This window comes from Dromaius novaehollandiae, chromosome 6 (genome assembly GCF_036370855.1).
Source record: "Dromaius novaehollandiae isolate bDroNov1 chromosome 6, bDroNov1.hap1, whole genome shotgun sequence".
Lineage (NCBI taxonomy): Eukaryota > Metazoa > Chordata > Aves > Casuariiformes > Dromaiidae > Dromaius > Dromaius novaehollandiae.
This window is the reverse complement of record NC_088103.1, coordinates 13746874-13764385: the sequence shown is the minus strand read 5'-3', so window position 1 is coordinate 13764385 and position 17512 is coordinate 13746874. Positions and strand designations below refer to the sequence as shown.

The following is a 17512-nucleotide window of genomic DNA, read 5'->3' as shown; positions in this document are numbered from 1 at the left end:
TTAATCTATTCAGAATCGTAACAAGCTACCAGGAGGCAAAGGTGCTCTAGTTACACTAGAAATTCATAAATCACTGTTGACTGCCCGTAAGCAAAGGTCTGCTCTGACTGCATGAAACACATTACTAACGCGCTGAACCTAGAGCATCCTCTCTTGGGCTGCCTGCACTAATACAACACATCCTCCCGGCCACCCGTCAGCAAGCAGAAAATAACTCTCCAATAAATCTCACGGCAACTCTGGAAGAACGTTTAGCCGCGCAGGGCGACCGGCCGCGTACTCACCAGGGCTTTGGCATTAGGGTTCGCCTTCTTGTCCAAGAGAACCTTGGCAACTTTGTAGTGGCCACAGTGGGCGGCAACGTGCAGCGCAGTCAGATAGTCATTGGTGACGTCGTCGACCGGCACGTTGTGCTGAATCAGAAGCTGGACACAGTTTAGATGATCCCCTTGTGTTGCCATGTGCAACGGAGACAAACCATTCTGCAAACAAGCAAGCATTAAAAAAAAGAAAGTAACAGTGATGGATTACAGAACACGCAGAAAAATGCAACTCTCATCTTGTCCTTAGAGCGTTCATCGTAGGAAGAGCTTTATAAGCCCCTGCAGTTCCCAACATAAACTAAACACGTTTAGTATCAGTGAGGGTTCTTACACTGGCAAAAAACACATGGAGTTTGGAGCTTGCTTGGTTAGAGTTTATAGACAGGTCTACCCTAAAACATAGCCCTACCGGCAATGCTCTAAGCATGGCTCATTTCAGCTAGCACAGCTCAGACAAGTTGTCCAAGTTAAATGAGTTATGTCAAGAACAGTACTTCATGACTAACTAGGATATCTGTTGCTTTTAAAAGCCACATTAAAATCACCACTCTAAAGTAGCCTGAATATACCAGGCATGAGAGAGCAGGTCAGAGCACCACACAGTAACCACTACAACCTTCCCTCCCTCTGTTAGTGTTTTCCTGAATTTGGGCTGTACGCATGCTATACATCACACTACAGATCTGTGCAGCTCCCTCCTGCCAGCCAGCATGTGCCAATGTACAACAGCAAAAGTTTCAAGTGTTACCAGGCTTAAAAAAAAAAAAAAAAAAAAAAAGTGTGTCAGATCATCATGACATGACCTACCAGCAGCAGCGGTAAAGCTCTGTTTTGTCTGGAAATACCTGAGGGAGATTCATCTTTAGGAACAACACTGGTATCAAGAATTGTTTCTTGCAGTACTTATAATAGTTAATCAACAAGATGTCACATATATTACTTTCCTAGAATAAAAGCAGGTTAAACACACAAGAAATAATTCTCTGAATTTTAAAGGACTGATCCTATTTCACGATGAGATTTAAAAGATTGGCCAGAATGAAAGAGATCTTGTTAGAAGAGATAAATGAGCTCTTCAGATATACCTCAACACACCTTCTTCCATTTGTATTCTTTTTTCTTAGTCTTCTGACACCAAAATTAGATTCAAATCCAGTTGCTATTATGGTAACATATAATAATATATAATCTATAAATGACTGACAGTACACCGAGTTTGCCATGATGAAGAAACTGAAACTCTTGCTCACAGATGTAGTGCCCTCATGTGACCACGGTTAGGATAGGCAAAGCATCAGTGTAAACACTTAACAGCTGAAATCCCAGGCTTTCTGAAACAGATGATTTCTTTCTTTTCCCTTCTCCCACAGCCATATCATAACAGTAATGACAAACATTCCAAATAAAGGTGGAAATACACGGTGAACTCATTTTTTAAAGTGACACGGAAGGAGGATGGTGAAAGCAAGCAGGCTAATACTGTCATAATTTGAAAGCAGTTTACAGTCAGTGTTCAAAGGCAGAGATTCTTGGACACAGTTATATCTTTTGAGTAAGGCTATCTCATGGGCATCTCGTTTGTGATTTACGTTGGCTTGGGTTAGCCTCTCTCCCGTTCCCAAAGACTACTGCAGCAATTATCTACATGCAAGCTTGATACTGGCAAAACGTTTTAAATATTTTCACTGTCTTCTAGTGTAGTTTAATAGTAGAATAAAAGGCAGTTAACTTCCCTCAGTCACTAAGCCCTCACAATAACAGTTTATGAACTGAAAATGCAAAGAAATAATCTAAGCTGTAAGTGCTAGTAAAAAATCATGAAGGTAATTTCATACACTGTTCTGTTCCATTTTTAGAGGAACTATCCTTCAGATGAAAAGTGGCATTTATTTAACAATAACAGCTAATGAGCTACACTGATTAACACAGTAAAAAACTGAGCAGAAGACACGGGACTCCCTCACAGTAGAAACTCATCTGCAGGAGGCTGACACTGATGGAAAAGAAGGGAAGCAGCAGAGCAGTCACGCGTCAATGGGGGAAAGTCAGAAGGATGCCTGACAAAAACCTGTCGTGGATGAGCAAAATGCAGCAGATAGCCAGGCTTAACACAGAAGAGCAAGAGACAAGACTGGATGGAAAAGAAGCTGATCAGCAGTATGCAGCCTTGCCTTTTGTTATGATCAAATCCAGGCTTGTTCTCCATTGTGGTACAGTAGAACAGACTCTGCAATCTTATACAAACCATTTGATAATTCAATGCCTTTGTCTTCCCACTTTTAGCACAAAGATATTAGGTATAACGATGCTCTCCCTTCCCACACCCATGCTGTGACAGACAAGCCACTAGAGCCTGTAAGATGTGACCTAGTACTGCACAACACAGCCACTGTATAAACACTGTTACATTACTGCTTTTTATGAAAATCGCCAAGAGAACATTAAAAGGTGAAGAAGCTTAAAAGGAATCAAAGAGGTTGATGCTCACACAATTCCTTAAAGAAAATCAGAAGAGGACCACAGGGGTTAAACAAACTATCAAATGGCTGACTGGGCACAGACAAAACGGTGATCAGTGATGCATAGCTTATTTTGTAGCTGTGTTGAAGACTTTGATTAGGGGAAATGTCATTAACTCTTAAAAAAAAAAAAAAAGAAAAAAAAAAGAAAAAGAAAGAAAGAAAGAAAAAGCCAAACAAGCCTACAAAAACAGTAACTAAAAATATGGAAATCGATACACAGAGATGTTGTATCCCACACTGCAAATCACTGGCATACTCAGGACTAGAACACAGGTTTCTTTTGCTTCTAAACCTATGATCAATCCACTGGCTCTCTGCCTCCGCTCAGGATAAATTTAAAATTATTCCAGTAAGAAAAAGGGCCAGCGCCATACTAAACAATCTGTAGCAGGAAACAAAAAGAATTTGTTGATGTATTAAACTGCAGACCTTGGTTACTCTTCTGAAAGAGTTTTATATACCATCAGAAAACTTTGTGAAGTTCAAATTCTTTCAAAGATGTGTCCTATTTTCAATAAAATAGGATTTGATTTGAAGAGAACAGAGCCACGTGTTTTTCCAGAGGACAGGACTGTAGTTTAGTGCCAAATGAATGGATTCATTAATGTCATTCAGAGGTACTTCTACCTCTTAGCTTACCTCCTGAAAACAGCAGAATTAACATATCAGAGGGAAACTCGGGAAGCTCTGCACTTTCTTCTATTCCTCTTCTAATACATAAGGTAGTTCTCCCTCCTCGAGAGAGGAGCTTGTCTGGTACCATTTTGCTCCAGAGGGTTACCAAAGCCTCTTCAGGGCAATGTCCAAAGCACATCTTTTGGCCCTGCACTGTTTCAAATCCAATGAGCCATGTTCTCATCTTTCTGGTGGATCCTGTCTAATTTTAGCTAATGAACTCTGCGGAAGGCTTGTTGACTTGTGCAAATCCCTTCAGAAAGAGGAATAAATTCAAGAACTGCAGGACTTTAATGGCTGCTTAGGAATAATAGGAAGTTTAGGGATAATATCTGGCAATACAAAATGTGTGGTGAAAAAGCAGAGTTCCTTAGGAGAGGCCTTCCGTTACGATGGTGGAAACCAAAGCAATGAGGTTCACGTTTTTTCCTTCGAGTAATTAACAGAGGCAGCAGAGAGTGGGGAAGCTCGCTGAAAGGTGCCACAGCCTGACTCACCGGAGTACAAGCTCCGGGCGACGAGAGCAGCAGCGGCAGGGAACCGCAGCCTGGGTGGCTCCTGGGCAGCCCCCGGCCCTCTCCCTCTGCTCACGAGGTTGCGGTCAAGGGCTGCAGGAGCCTGTGGAAATCCCACGTGCAGAGGATGGGCGGATCCTGTCTCTCAGATTACCCCTGACAGCACTTGCCAGTGACTCACGCAGCAGAGGAACGCTTGTGCCAACCCCCACCCCAAACAAATGCTAAATATATTCCAGTGGGGAAAAAAATAAAATAAAAGAGAGGGAGGAGAAAATAAAATATAGAAGGGCACTGAGACAGAATAGGACAGGATGACAGAAGACAGAAAAGAAATAACAGAAGAAAACAAGAAATATTGCAGGAAATACGTTTTTTTACAGACTAAGTGGAAAAATGTGGTTGAGGGCATCTTGGGAAAGAACCTCAACAAACTGCATAACCCAACTGTCAGCCCTGAATGGGAAAGTCACAGACTGTAGTGGTGCTACAAAGTAGACTGCTGCACTGACATTTAAATTCAGCAATAACTGGCACATGAGGGATCACCACCAGAAGAGCTCTGGCAAGTGTTTGCTTTAATGCCAACCCTTGGGTCGAAAGCAATCTGCCTGCCCTAGCGCAGGTGATTCGAAATTCCCATAAAAAACATTATGTGATAAGCTGTAGAGAGATAGAAAGTGGAGAAACTGGTAATCAGTCTAACTCCTAAAGAAATACGAGCTGCCTCTGCAAAGAGACATTACTCTATTTTTCTCTCTTATCTCTACTATAGCCTTAGGGTAATTTTGGTACAAGCTGAAGATACCACATATTTATTCCAGAGTAGAAACAGAAATTTTCTAGCTACTGAAATTTTGAGGGATAGTGTTATCATACATGCCTTTCTGGTTGCTTTCTGGTCTGATTTTCTTGTATATCTCAATTTAATGCCTCTTACATATGCAGACGTGCGCTACATACGACATTCACTTTGGAGCTCTCCCACACAGTTACTTTTAATAGCTACGAAATAGGAAAGTTATTGTCAAACCTTTAGCTATATGAAACTTGCATAATTACATTTAAAAAAAAAAAAGTACAAGGATTATCCCAGCAGAGAACAGTATCAGTCACCTTGGTTTTGGAAAGAATAGGGGCACCACGATCCAGCAGCATTTCTACAACCTGTTCATGGCCACTTCTTGCTCCACAGTGGAGAGGGGTCAACCCGTCCTGTGGGAAACAAGCATTATAACCAATTAGTTTCGGACACGCTAAATTCTTGTGCACTTTTATAAAGGCCAAAAATGTCCTGACAAACTAATTAAGTTCTGCATCCAGGATGCTGCTCTTATGCTGTTGAGCAGCTGAACCCGTATACTCAAATGGGCAGAGCATGTTTGGCTCTGCAAATAGCCGTATGAGATTGGTGCTCATGCAACAGGCTACCTCCAGACCCTTAACTTACACGTGTTACAATGGTAAATGTACATACAAGAAAATGATGAGACTGTACATCAGGTACTTTTTGCCTGCATGCCTTTGAGAAAACTGGGTCTTTCATTTGTCAGTACGCATCAAAGTCAGTGGATATTACTTCTATTTGAGGAAGAAATCTTTCTTACTCAGGCTGACTTTTTTTTTTTCTTTTTAAATTACATTGATTTTGACAGGTGTGCAGCAGCTGAGAAAACCATCCTAATCCCAGGTGGTAAAAGTATGTTGGATTAACTTCTGTCTCTTGTACTGTAGCCCGTACTTACGTGACTTCTGGCCATATGACTGGTCTAGAGTATCAGTCTATATTCAACACCTTTTTAGAAGAGTTTTGAGTTTCTATTCCATACCTATTTGCTTAGTAATAGTTATCACTATATTAAAAATACATTCCTTGAGTAAGAGGAAGACAACCTTTTAGTATTAACAGAGTTCTTTCAAATCAATTTGACTATTCCTTGACCTGTACACTGCTTACAATGCTTAAGTAACACCTTACACACTGAGTACTAGGATGAAAGATAGCCCATATGTCTTGAGTAACTGCGAGTAAAATCACATTGAGTTTTTCAACCCCATGTAACTTTATGCTTGTTACAAATAGCAATGTCATGGACTGGAGAAAAGGAAGGAAGAAAAATTAATGTTTTCAGAATTAGTAAGAGCAAACCTTTGCTTTGTTACAATCAAAATAAATATGCAGAAGATACAGTCACACAGTAACAACACTGCATTTTCACTAAATATGGTGGAGGAGGAGCACCTATAACAAAGACTGAAACAAATAAACAAGGAGAACAATATTTACTAGTTTTTTTTAAATACAAGTCATTGAGGAAGAGGCCTTCTTCCAGTGTCTTCCAGCACTCTCAGAAATACATATATTGTCTTCTTTTATATATATAAACATGTGTGTTACAGCATTTTTATTAAATCAATAAAATTCCTTCACACACGTCCTGTGCTCACTAATTCATACACATGTGCTCCCTCTCCATTTATGGTAGAGAGTGCCATTAAGACATCTGCTTAGAAGTATTTCCCATTCATAACTACAGTATCCTTCTTTGATATTTCCTCACTCATTATGCTGTACTAGAAACTCAGCTTAAGACATACTAAGTGTAGAGAGCAGCTGGGGAGAGGGAGAGAGTGATCCCAAGAACCTCATGCTCTCCTGCACCTCCTTTCCTAATATGCCCATAAAACATAGTAGCCAGAAAGTGATTTAATTTTTCTAACATCCTCACTTAAATCTTGTGTGGTTCATTTGTGCAAGTAGTTTTGCTTAAACTAATGCATCTGATTTCAATGTAGGTGAAGGCAAGATATTGTTTCAGGTTTAACTCCATCAGGACTCACGATCAGGACTCAAGAAGCCATTTGCTCATGCAAGATGAGCACAGTTTGGCCCCCAATGCTCTTACTGGGATCTCTGTAAGTGATGCTATTGACATTTCCACTTCCTCCTGTTATTTCAGTCCATGAAGTGCAGAGAAGGGCATCTTGTTAAAATGATGCCATACAAAATAAAGTTGTACTGCTCAAAATGTATAGGTAAGGTCAAAGATAAAAGACATCAAAACCTATGAATGGTACTTTTATCAGCTGAATTGCAAATGTTTTGCTGTAGCTTCACAAGTGTTTAATGAAGGTAATACATATTTTCCATACCAGCAGTTTCCATAGACTAGGACATTTCAAATAAAGAATTGAGAAGAACACAAGCAACTAACAGTAAGAAATATCATTCACCCAAAAACACATACAGAAAAGAAAATGAAACTCAACAAGCCTAGGCACCTAGACAGCTGTAGGAAGGAGCTGAAAATCATGTACATTAGTTTGTCTGTTCTTTTTACTTCTTATAATTATTATATTCTCTAGGCACACCAAGAAAGATACTCACAGAGTTCAAGCACAAAACTTTGAGTAGGAAACTTTTGCCAGACTCTACTGCGCCCTCGACCCATTCCACCAACGTACTATCAGCGGTAAATACCAAGCCCACAGAGAATGAGAGTTTGTTCATTTTAATAAACTGGATTAGACCCTAAAAACTCTCACTGCTCCCCAAAGTCCACAGCCCTCGCACCGCGCCCCAGCCCTCTCTGGCACCCCGTGTGTCGCTGGCAAAGGTCCCGCGGCAAAGGAGGAAGCAGAAGATGTATCACACGGCTGGACGCAGTGCTACAATCCAGCGTAGGTGAGCTGATCTGTAGCTGTCAGGGGGATGTCAGGACTCCCACCATGAAGTGCAAATCCATTTGAAGAGAGATCATTTGGCTGCAAAGATCTTTTTTGCATTCTGAAAAGGCACCTGCTTGTTTAATTGCTATACAGCACAAAAAGCAAGGAAATAAATGTGCAGTCAATCTGCAACGCACGGATTAGAGAAAGATATACAGTTTTGTTAGAAAAAGAGATTTTCAGATTAAAAGAGGCTGTTCCACACTCAGCAAGACTCTATCGATTTTGTCTAGAAGGATTTCTAGTTGCTTATTTACTGTGCCTATACAGCATACTATGTGAAGCATAAAAAATATTACTTGTATTAAGAAGCAAACTTGCCTTCATATGATAGCCTGCAATGGCTCAGAAAAACCATTACAAATGATTATGACAATAATCTGCAGATTAAGGACTCTCTAAGTATGTGCTGACATGATAAATCATATCATCTGTATTATCTATCCCTCCAGAGAGCCTGAGAGCAGCTCCAGCAAAGCTGGGAGGACAAAAGGAGGAATTTTGCTTAGACACAGGCTTTCCACAAGCACATCACACACCATCTCTGAGGCTGCTGCTCTTTGCTTAGTTTTTATTTAAAACGAGCAAATGCACGCACCCCCCAAAAAGGCCATGCACAAGAGCAGTGTTCCCGAGCCCTGCTGCGACCTGGCACCGGCCTTTCATGCTGCCGGGGGCATGCATGCCAGGGGCACCGGCCTCATGCTGCCCCTTCCCCTTGAGCAGCCAGCTGGGATTTCCCCCGCGCAGCGGGACCCCGGGGGGCTGCACCAGCCACCCCAGCAGCCGCAGGGCCGCAGCTCGCACACACCAGCGAGCCTCCGCTTCGGCCCAGCCCCTAAGGGAGGAAATTAGGTCCGAGCCAGGGGGACTGAGGCAACCCCAGCTAACCTCCACCCATTAAAAAATTGACCGTGATGCAAATATTAAGCAAAAGCTTGGCAGACTGTGAGCCAAACCCTAGAGCCTGTCCGGGGGCTCAGTGAGCGCGTGCCGGGCTCTCCGGAGCCCGAGGCCGAAGGAGTCCTCCGCACAGGGCAAGGCCGGCACCCTCAAGCGTTCAGCATCCCCACGGCTGCTCGGGGAGTCTCTGTGCATGTGCTTCAGCCAAGCACGGCTCTGTGTCTTCTGGTCCCTCCAGGCTCTGCGTCTCCTGAACACTTCACTGGCGCTACTGCAAGCTGCCTCTTTGGTACAGAGGGGAACAAATGAGGTCTGCTCTTCCTGCATGTGCAAAAGGCTCTTACGGAGCCAATTCAACATTATTCCTGTCTTTATTCTCTATCTTAATACATGTGGGTTCTCTGGAGAGGCTTATGTGTGATCTGATGCATCTTAAAAGAGCATATCCCACATGTTTTCATGCAGATATGAGTGCTGGCCTTTTATTTAACTGCAAAATCAGTAGAATGAAAATTATAAATACTTATTGTTAATCCAGGGTAAAATGTGCTTGCTGCCTGCTTCAGACACAAATTCACTTTGGCACATGCAGTATTAGACAGCCAGAGCAAATCAAGCTAATTTTATCAACCTCTCTAATGATGCTTTATTTGTTAAAATCGTTTCTGGAAGACAGAAAAAAGATGGCAGGGCAACATTCAATAAACATTTGACATGAAGCCTTAATAGGTCCTTGCTCGGAATGTTACTTAAAAGCCTAAATGATAAAAGTTGCCCTGGAAGGACAAAAGCAACACAGAGGTGGGGTTTTGTGTGGTTAGTTACTGAGAAGCACACTTAAGAATTCAGTACAAAGATGTCAGCTGCTACATATCACACAGAAAAAGGGACGGATAGAAGGCAAGCAGCTAGTTAAAATAAACAACGCGACATAAGCAAGAACTAAAAGGAAAAAGTAAAGATGGCTGGACCTCAAAATAACTGTAAGAACATTTTTGAAATAACCTCATATGCTTACATGTCATCTGAGTCCCACCAGTTTGCAGGTGAGGAGCAATGCTTATGGTTCTCATCAAATCCTAGTCCTAATGAGTACAGAGAAATCTGGAGTCCATGTCTCCTACAATAATTTTAACTGGATGAAGATTTAGCCCTTCAAGTTAACCTTTTGTACAGTACTTTAGCACTGCAGTTTCCAGTACCATCTGCCAGCAGCAAATGCAAATGCTCATGGAAATGACTAAGGAAAAGAAATCATTATCCCAACTAATTTAATGCTCAGGAAAGGTTTGATTTGAATTTATCTATCAAACAAGTATGTTTGTGAAAAAGGAAAGCAGGCATGACATGCAGTACATTTCTACTACCACATACAGAGGATGGCCTGCATGCACAGACCACAAAACGACAGCTGAATAGCTAAATCTGCCCCCTCTGAAAATCAGAGTGGCAAACCATGGCCCTGCTGATGTCAGTGTTTGGTCAATAGCATTGGTCATAGCATTGATGATTAATTTCACATGCAAACCCCATCAAGCTTTACGTACTATAACTGCTCACAATAATTAACCTTTGCTATTCAACATGAGAACTAGGCAGACACTCCTGAAACAGTGTTGTTTTTTCCTCTAACAACGTATTACTCTCATCCTTCTACTGCTTTTCCTATCGATTTGAAATCCTTCCTGGTCTACTCCAGTGACGCCCGTCCCTCGGCTGGCTCACGCCGCTAACCGTCCCGGCCGGCGAGCGCAGGCCTTCCTCTGCGGAGCACACGCTGCGCAGCCGGGGCTGCCAACCCCTCGCCAGGACGAGTCAGTGCCTCCAGCAGCAAAACATCCACTTAGTCACTGACTGCCAGAAAACGATCCCCCAGTAATGCCAGAGAAGCGCAACAGTGAGGGACGCCGAGTGGCACCAGCAGGAGAAGTTATGCAAATCCATGTCGATTTATGGAAAGGAGGGGTGTCTGGGGAAACAGCAGCTCTGGGGTGAGCCAGAAAAGAAATAACAGCTTCCTGAACTACACACATCCATCGCCTTTTGCCTCGGGGGAAGCTCCGCCAGACTCAGGAACTGTTAACTCCTCTGCCCTCATCCCGAATCCCACTGCCGTCCCAGCCACTATTTTTGGTTACCTAGTTCAGTTATCCTAACGTCTGACTCCGAGATCTGTGATACAGAAAATGAAACAGAAAATGACGATAGGATAAGCACAACCTGGACTCCAACTATTTAAAGTAGCTGTCCCCAGCGTTTTGGCTGCAGCGGGCCATATAAATACTTGCAGAAAGGAAGCAAAGAGCCACCTGGCATGCCCCTTGCTCTCTGACCTCACCAAACACACGTCCGTCCCATCACCAAAAACTGTACGCTGGGCCCACAACCATGACGTGACAGGACATGTACGCTTCCCCCCTCAGCCTGGCAATCCCAGCACGGCACGTAGGAGGCTGGTATTTTAGTCCGGAAAGCAGCAATCACAGAATCGCAGAACAGTTGAGATTGGAAGAGACCTCTGGAGACGATCCAGAGCAAGAGGAAGCAACAGGAAGCAGAGTCATCAGCTTCAGACGAGGAAGCCAGTATTACCAACAGAGCAAATTTAAAGACATGCTTATTAAAACTCTTCTTCCAAAATATATATGTGTGTGTGTGTGTATACATATATATACACATATACACACACATATACACACCACACATGCCACAGGGAGCTACTTTGGGCATGGTCATATGCCTAGGAGAGAAACAAATACCAATAAAATATCACTAGAAGCACAAGCGAAAGGCTGAATTTCTCATAATTAAATAAGAAACAAAGTTTATAGAAACCAGTAAATAGATTGCCAGTATTTTAGCAAGTGTGTGAAAAAGGTCATAAGTCCAACCTCTTTGTTTGAGAAAAGAGGGGAGGAGAGCAAGAGAGGGAAAGAAGGAAAGACAGGAAAGTTACTCAAAAGAATGGCCACATCCCCACATCCAAACCAAACACAGGCACAGATGCTACCCCTGACTGGGAGCAAAGTGCTTCTAAGAAACTATCCCAGTAGAAAATTCAAAGGGGAGACATAAAGCCTGCAGCATAGAAAAAAAGTCCAATTCTGGTCCAGTGTAGTCTGTACTGTCAGAAAAGAAAGGGAAGAAATACGTAAAGGAAACAACAGACATTGCAGACATGGACCCTGGGTCCAGACAAGCGGGTTTATACAGCAGTCTGTGTAAAAACTCCAGTTCTGCTCATGCTAGTTTCATCAGATGTAGAAGCCTGCTAGCATGCATGGGACTGAGGATTTTATGCTGTATAAACCCTCTTGAGATGCTGTATATCTCCTAATGCTAAGCACAAAGACAACCCATGGTCCATGCTATTGATGAAAATTCATCTCGTCTACGTTCCCCAACTAGAAATAATTGAAACATTTTACAGAGAAATTATGAATAACTTCTACAGATAAAATGGAAAAACTCAAGAAAAACATGAGGAGAAAGTGAAGAGAAATTAAGTCAATCCAGTTTCTGAATTTGCCACAGAAAACAAAGATATGGATGTGCCTCAACAAGCACTGTATGAAATCTCAAAGACTGCTGAAACACCTGAAAACCAAACAGAAACCTGTGGATACAGTAATAGCTGTAGAAGAGATGATTTTAATTTATAGCTTTGCCTTGTTTAGAACTTCTCTGGTGGAAGTTATTCAGAATAATTAAAAATGGAAGATGGATGGTGACAAGCTAGCATTTCAACAAGGTTAAAGCTTTTGAAAAGTTACAGGTTACTGTGGCCATCTCTTCAGTCCTGAAGATGACCTCACACGCACAGGAACATGTTACAGACTGCCTTGGCAGACCACAGCAGTACGGGTTCCAAGTTTACTATTACACTTCTGAACTTTTTCCTCCTCCTCCTCCTCTTTTTGTCACTAGGTAAGCAAATAAAACATCCCCAAACTGGTTTGATCAGATTTTAACTACAACTAGATATGACCCCGTGCATTGAGCTTCTAGGCCACTCAGCATCTCAGGTCAGATGTTGACTTGATGGAAACCATCATGACCCCTGAAATATTTGCTGACAAATCCAACCCACAGCTAAGCACCTAGTCAGACAAGAAGACTGAGCTGCCTTCTCATTCTGCCATACAGCCCTTGCAAGAGAGGTGAGACTCATCAGCAACGCTGTGCTGTGCGAGACTGCTCTATGGGTAAAGAAAGGCAAACACACTGGAGTTGAAGGTTGTTCTTTTAACATTCAAATTCTGAAAGATCTGAATTGAATTCTTGGCTTTTAGCTTTCCAGTATATTCATTCCTACCCCAAGTAGGTTGATATAGCTTCTAATTAAATGCTGTACAGAAAACAAGTACAATTATTGGTTTTGAGCTTTGCCACATATGCCGTTTCACAGACGATTTTATGACAGGTAAATTATTAGCATCCTGCTGCAATCATTTTATAAAAAAGAAATTAAACACAGTTATGGTAGCCCACCTGGAACATGAAGGGTTTCAGCTGTACACCAGCTAACAGGTCAGAAGCAATAATTCCCACAAAGACACTTCACAGCATTCCCACTTAAGCTTACCCTTGTTTTGGCATCAATTTTAGCTCCTCGATCAAGTAGGAGTTTGACCATATTTGCATTTCCCCTCTTCGATGCAACATGTAATGGCGTGATATCATTCTGTGGAAGAAAAAAAAACACGAAAGTAAATATCTATATACATTTCTCCTACGAACTCCACGATCACATTGCTCACAAAAGGAATTATGCTCACTTTGCAAAAACATAACACAGCTTTGTTTCCCTAAAAGCATGAAAGCACAGGGAAGCTGTGTTTATCCACACGTGTGATTACTGGCCTAACGCCCTGCCATTTACATTAAGATGACAAACCTTCAAGCTGTGGTTGGAGTTATAATACAAGACATCATGACTGTGCCTCCGTTCTCAGCTTTTGCATAAGAAGAGTTACATTTCTGGAACTTTATTGATGAAACCGTAGCAATTTCAGTCAGCTAGGCCTGTTTCTGAAGGTGTAATAGTAAGGATTCCTACCTCACAACTTCATTAGCTATGTCGGTGGTCATGAAAAGTAAATAAAACCACTATATCTGTAGCTCTGCTTCAAAAGTAACAAGATGCTGAGGCTATTTATTTCTGAACGTTATCAGTAAACTCTGAAAACCTCTTAAGCACCTTGGTTTCATAGTTACATCACTGTAATTTCCTCTACCCAATTTATTCCTCTCATCAACATAATAATACTTTACTTCAAGTGAGACTGTAAATATTTGTATATATTTCCCTAAATCACGCTTAGCAGGACAGTAGCATGCAACTGTGCTTCACATTGAGGACAGTTACATAACCACTGTGCATGCACAAAAACACTCTTTAACAAGATGTGGCTAGGACGTTTCTTCATGCTCTGATGAATCCTTTATCTTGTGGTGTATGAAGGCCACATCCTGTACATATTTGATCATATGGAGCCAAGTAAAAATAAAAGGACTTATATAGAGCACGTAGCTACTGTATGAAGACAAACAGAGTTTTAAAGAACGTGCTTCCGTGTATTCAGGGACAGTGCAAACAGCTGGCTGTAGAAAACTACCTTCCCCATGACTGAGCAGAAAGCGGTGAATTTTAGTGAGCATCTGTCCTGCGGCTGACTGAACCGGAGAGGCCCTGAAGAGCTAGAGTATGGCAGAAGTGTCTTACCTAGCCAGCAGACCATTTAATAGCACTCCCTCAAAACTGCAGGTGAGTGGAATGATAGAAAACCAGTACCAAAAAAAAAAAAAAAAAAAAATCCCTACTCAGACGTGACAATCTGACTCATAGTTTAATAGTAAGTTGAGTTCCTAATCCAGTATGCGACATTTTCATTTACACACAATTTCACCACGAAGCTAACCTACAGCTACTAGAAAGCACTAATTAATATTATCACACAGGTAAAATACATTTTAGCAAGGAAAAATAACAGAATTCTTTCTCCCATATTAATGACCACTAGGGCATCAAAGTCATTACAATTCCTAGGTAGTTCCTCCTTTCTCTAAAAAGAAAATAAAACAAAACAGAAAGATGCTTAAAACATTAAATAAAGGCTATACTCTACCTAATCCTGCCAGGGATGTAGAACCGTGCGGTCACTTAACATGCAATTTGTAAGTTGGTTTTCAAGAAAGAATTGAATCCATTTGACTGGGAGTTGACGTTGGATATAGTACAGGGTCAATATATTACTGTATCAGCCACAAAGAGAATAGAAGAAAGAGGAGAAAAACAATTATGAAGACACGCTTTCTCTCTTTTTTTTTTTTTTTCTCTCTTCCCAGGAGAAGAGATGTTAGTGAGGCAGAGGGAGAAAAAGAGATGAATTCTACTTTCCTGATAAAATCAGTAGAGGAAATAACTTTCATCTCTTCAAGTAAACGGTAGTCCAGGTAATCCAGGACAAAGAACCACCTCTTTCTGCTTGCTGAGGTTGATGGACAGAGAGGTGAACTCAGTTTAATAGACCTTCCTGACCTTCACCCAGGACAAGAGTTAATACGTCAAAATAATTTACTAGTATTATGCACAGACTAAAAGAAGAAATGCCTCTTCTAAGCACGAATGAAGAAGCAGAGGAGGAAGGGATAGGGTTACAAAAGGTAAAACTAATATGGATTAGGACTCTACTTCTCATGCATCTTGACAGCAAACTACATCAATTTAGTGCAACATGGGAGAGTTTAACCACATCAGAACATGCACTTTGGATTAACCCTGCACCAGTCCAATTTTTCAAAACTCCTGTTGCCTAAAATGAAGGAGAGTTGATTCTAAAATGCACATATGAGCACTGGAAGATACACATCTCAACTCCAAAAAGAGATGACTTCCACTCAGCAGTTAAGGTTTAGGTCACGCTGCTTGCTTGCAACGGGGGGGGGGGAGGGGAACATCTCAGTCTCACAGTCGAAAAGGACTCCTTCTCAGACAACCTTTGCATTTCTGGGTAGTACCGAAAGCAAATGAAGCTGTTCTCTGTGCAGGTGTCTCTCACGCCTCCCTAAGCAACTGGCCGGGAGCTCACGATGCTGTTCTCATGGGGAAGCTCTCCAGCATCTACTAAGGACTGAGCTCACCTCCGCAAGCTGGAGAGCTAGCAACCTGTCTCATCTCCATTTGATCACCTGCCTGTATGAAAACCACATAAACTTAATGTCTTTGGGATCTTGAAACCCTGAGTTAGAGTTGGTTGAAAAGAGACAGCAAGTTTGCATCAGGAAGAGATGGATACATACAGGATGTGATCACTTAAGGCAGTTAGGAAAACAAACTAAGTACAGGATGTCACACAGCTACTCTGAAATAATGAACTGAACAAAAGGAAACAAGGAAATGAAACCCTATATGTAATGAAATATCTGTCCTTATGGATGAAGAAATTCAGTTCCTCTTTACTTTGAAAAGAGCACTGCAGAAGCAGTGTGTACTTATTCTCTTGGAAGGAGGATGCAGTTTTAGTCATACTCTGCTGACCTATTCAGACGGTTCATAAAAAGAATTAGAGATAAAGAAGAAAAAGCATGTTTAGCCTTATTCAGTCCTAACAAAGCTTAGGGAAATACTCCAGAGAAACAAAGGGGAAAAAAAGAGCCTCCATTCAGAATCTAATTTGCCCATTTAGTGACCTGAGCTTTTAATGGTAGTGGACAATATGAAGCAATAACTCTGCTGGCTGCAAGTCTTGACCCCAGCACAGATGACAGAGGGGTTACTTGAATGCTTGAATAACTGCCTGCTGAAGTTCAGGGCAAGCAACTTGTCTTCAGCTAATACTGCACCGGGCCAAGGCTTAACGAATTATACCTAGTGTGTCACATGTATTGCCCCTTAGCATCAATCAGCATGCATGTGTGACAATTAACATAAACTGAGAATAAACCTCAGACAACTTTGTCATTAAGGTTTCTGATGACAAAACATACAGCAAGCAACTGAAACCCAAGTCATCTGTACTTGTCAGAAGAAACTAGAGATAAAAATAAAGCTTCATAATATGTGCAGCTTGGGTGTAGGTTATTAACACTAAAACTCTGGTATCGGCAAACAATATAGCCACCAAATGTGAGGTTCTGCTTTCTTCAGTAAATCAAAAGCATCTGCTGTCTCTTCAATCTATTTTTATCTGTTTGATCTTCTATATACTTCTCCCTTTGTTCTTAAGATAGAATAGTAAATCAGAAAATATTTGAAGATGTTTTCCTGCAGTAACAAATCTGAAATGACTTCAAAAAGTTGCCCTAAAAACGTGGTTCAGATCTAGAATATCTACTGGAGTGCTCCTTGCCCCTTCTCTTTAAATATCAAATGCTGGAACGCGTATCTCTAATGTCTGGTAGAGCCCTCAACAAGGAGATCATTTTTCATCCAGCTGGAGAGTTAAAATATTCTGCAGGGAATATGAAATATAACTTGAGAGAGTAACAACTTAAAGCTATACAATAAACGTTTGCAGGATTATGAACTAACACAGGTCCTTCTTTCTTCCCTGGGGTACTTGAAGTGATCTGAAACTGTATGTAGCCCAAAGTATTGACGGATTAGATACTGGTAGTTTTTCCACACTTCACAACATTGTGGACTGCTGTTTTCCCCAGTCCCTATGCACTGCCTGCTGCGGCCTGAACCCTCTCAGGCAGGGCTTGTGCCTTCCTTTGGCGTCTTACAACAGCCAGAAACAGGGTGGGGGAGCAGAGGCCTGCTTTGCCGCTTGGTGGTTTCTGCTTATGCCTGCTCAGAGGAGACACGAAGCCCCTTCAGCTGCCTCCCTCTATCTACAGC

At 41.7% G+C, this 17512-nt stretch overlaps 1 protein-coding gene across 1 annotated transcript in view; it reads right to left on the bottom strand.

The window, feature by feature from the left end:
- The window catches only part of ANK3 (ankyrin 3), a 354620-nt gene that overhangs the window by 109397 nt on the left and 227711 nt on the right, over nucleotides 1-17512 (bottom strand). The window contains exons 9-11 of the mRNA XM_064513712.1: nucleotides 13253-13351; nucleotides 5152-5250; nucleotides 285-482 (exon numbers count right to left, since the gene is read on the bottom strand). Coding sequence (XP_064369782.1) covers nucleotides 285-482; nucleotides 5152-5250; nucleotides 13253-13351 — 396 coding nt within the window. The remainder of the gene's footprint in view (nucleotides 1-284; nucleotides 483-5151; nucleotides 5251-13252; nucleotides 13352-17512) is intronic.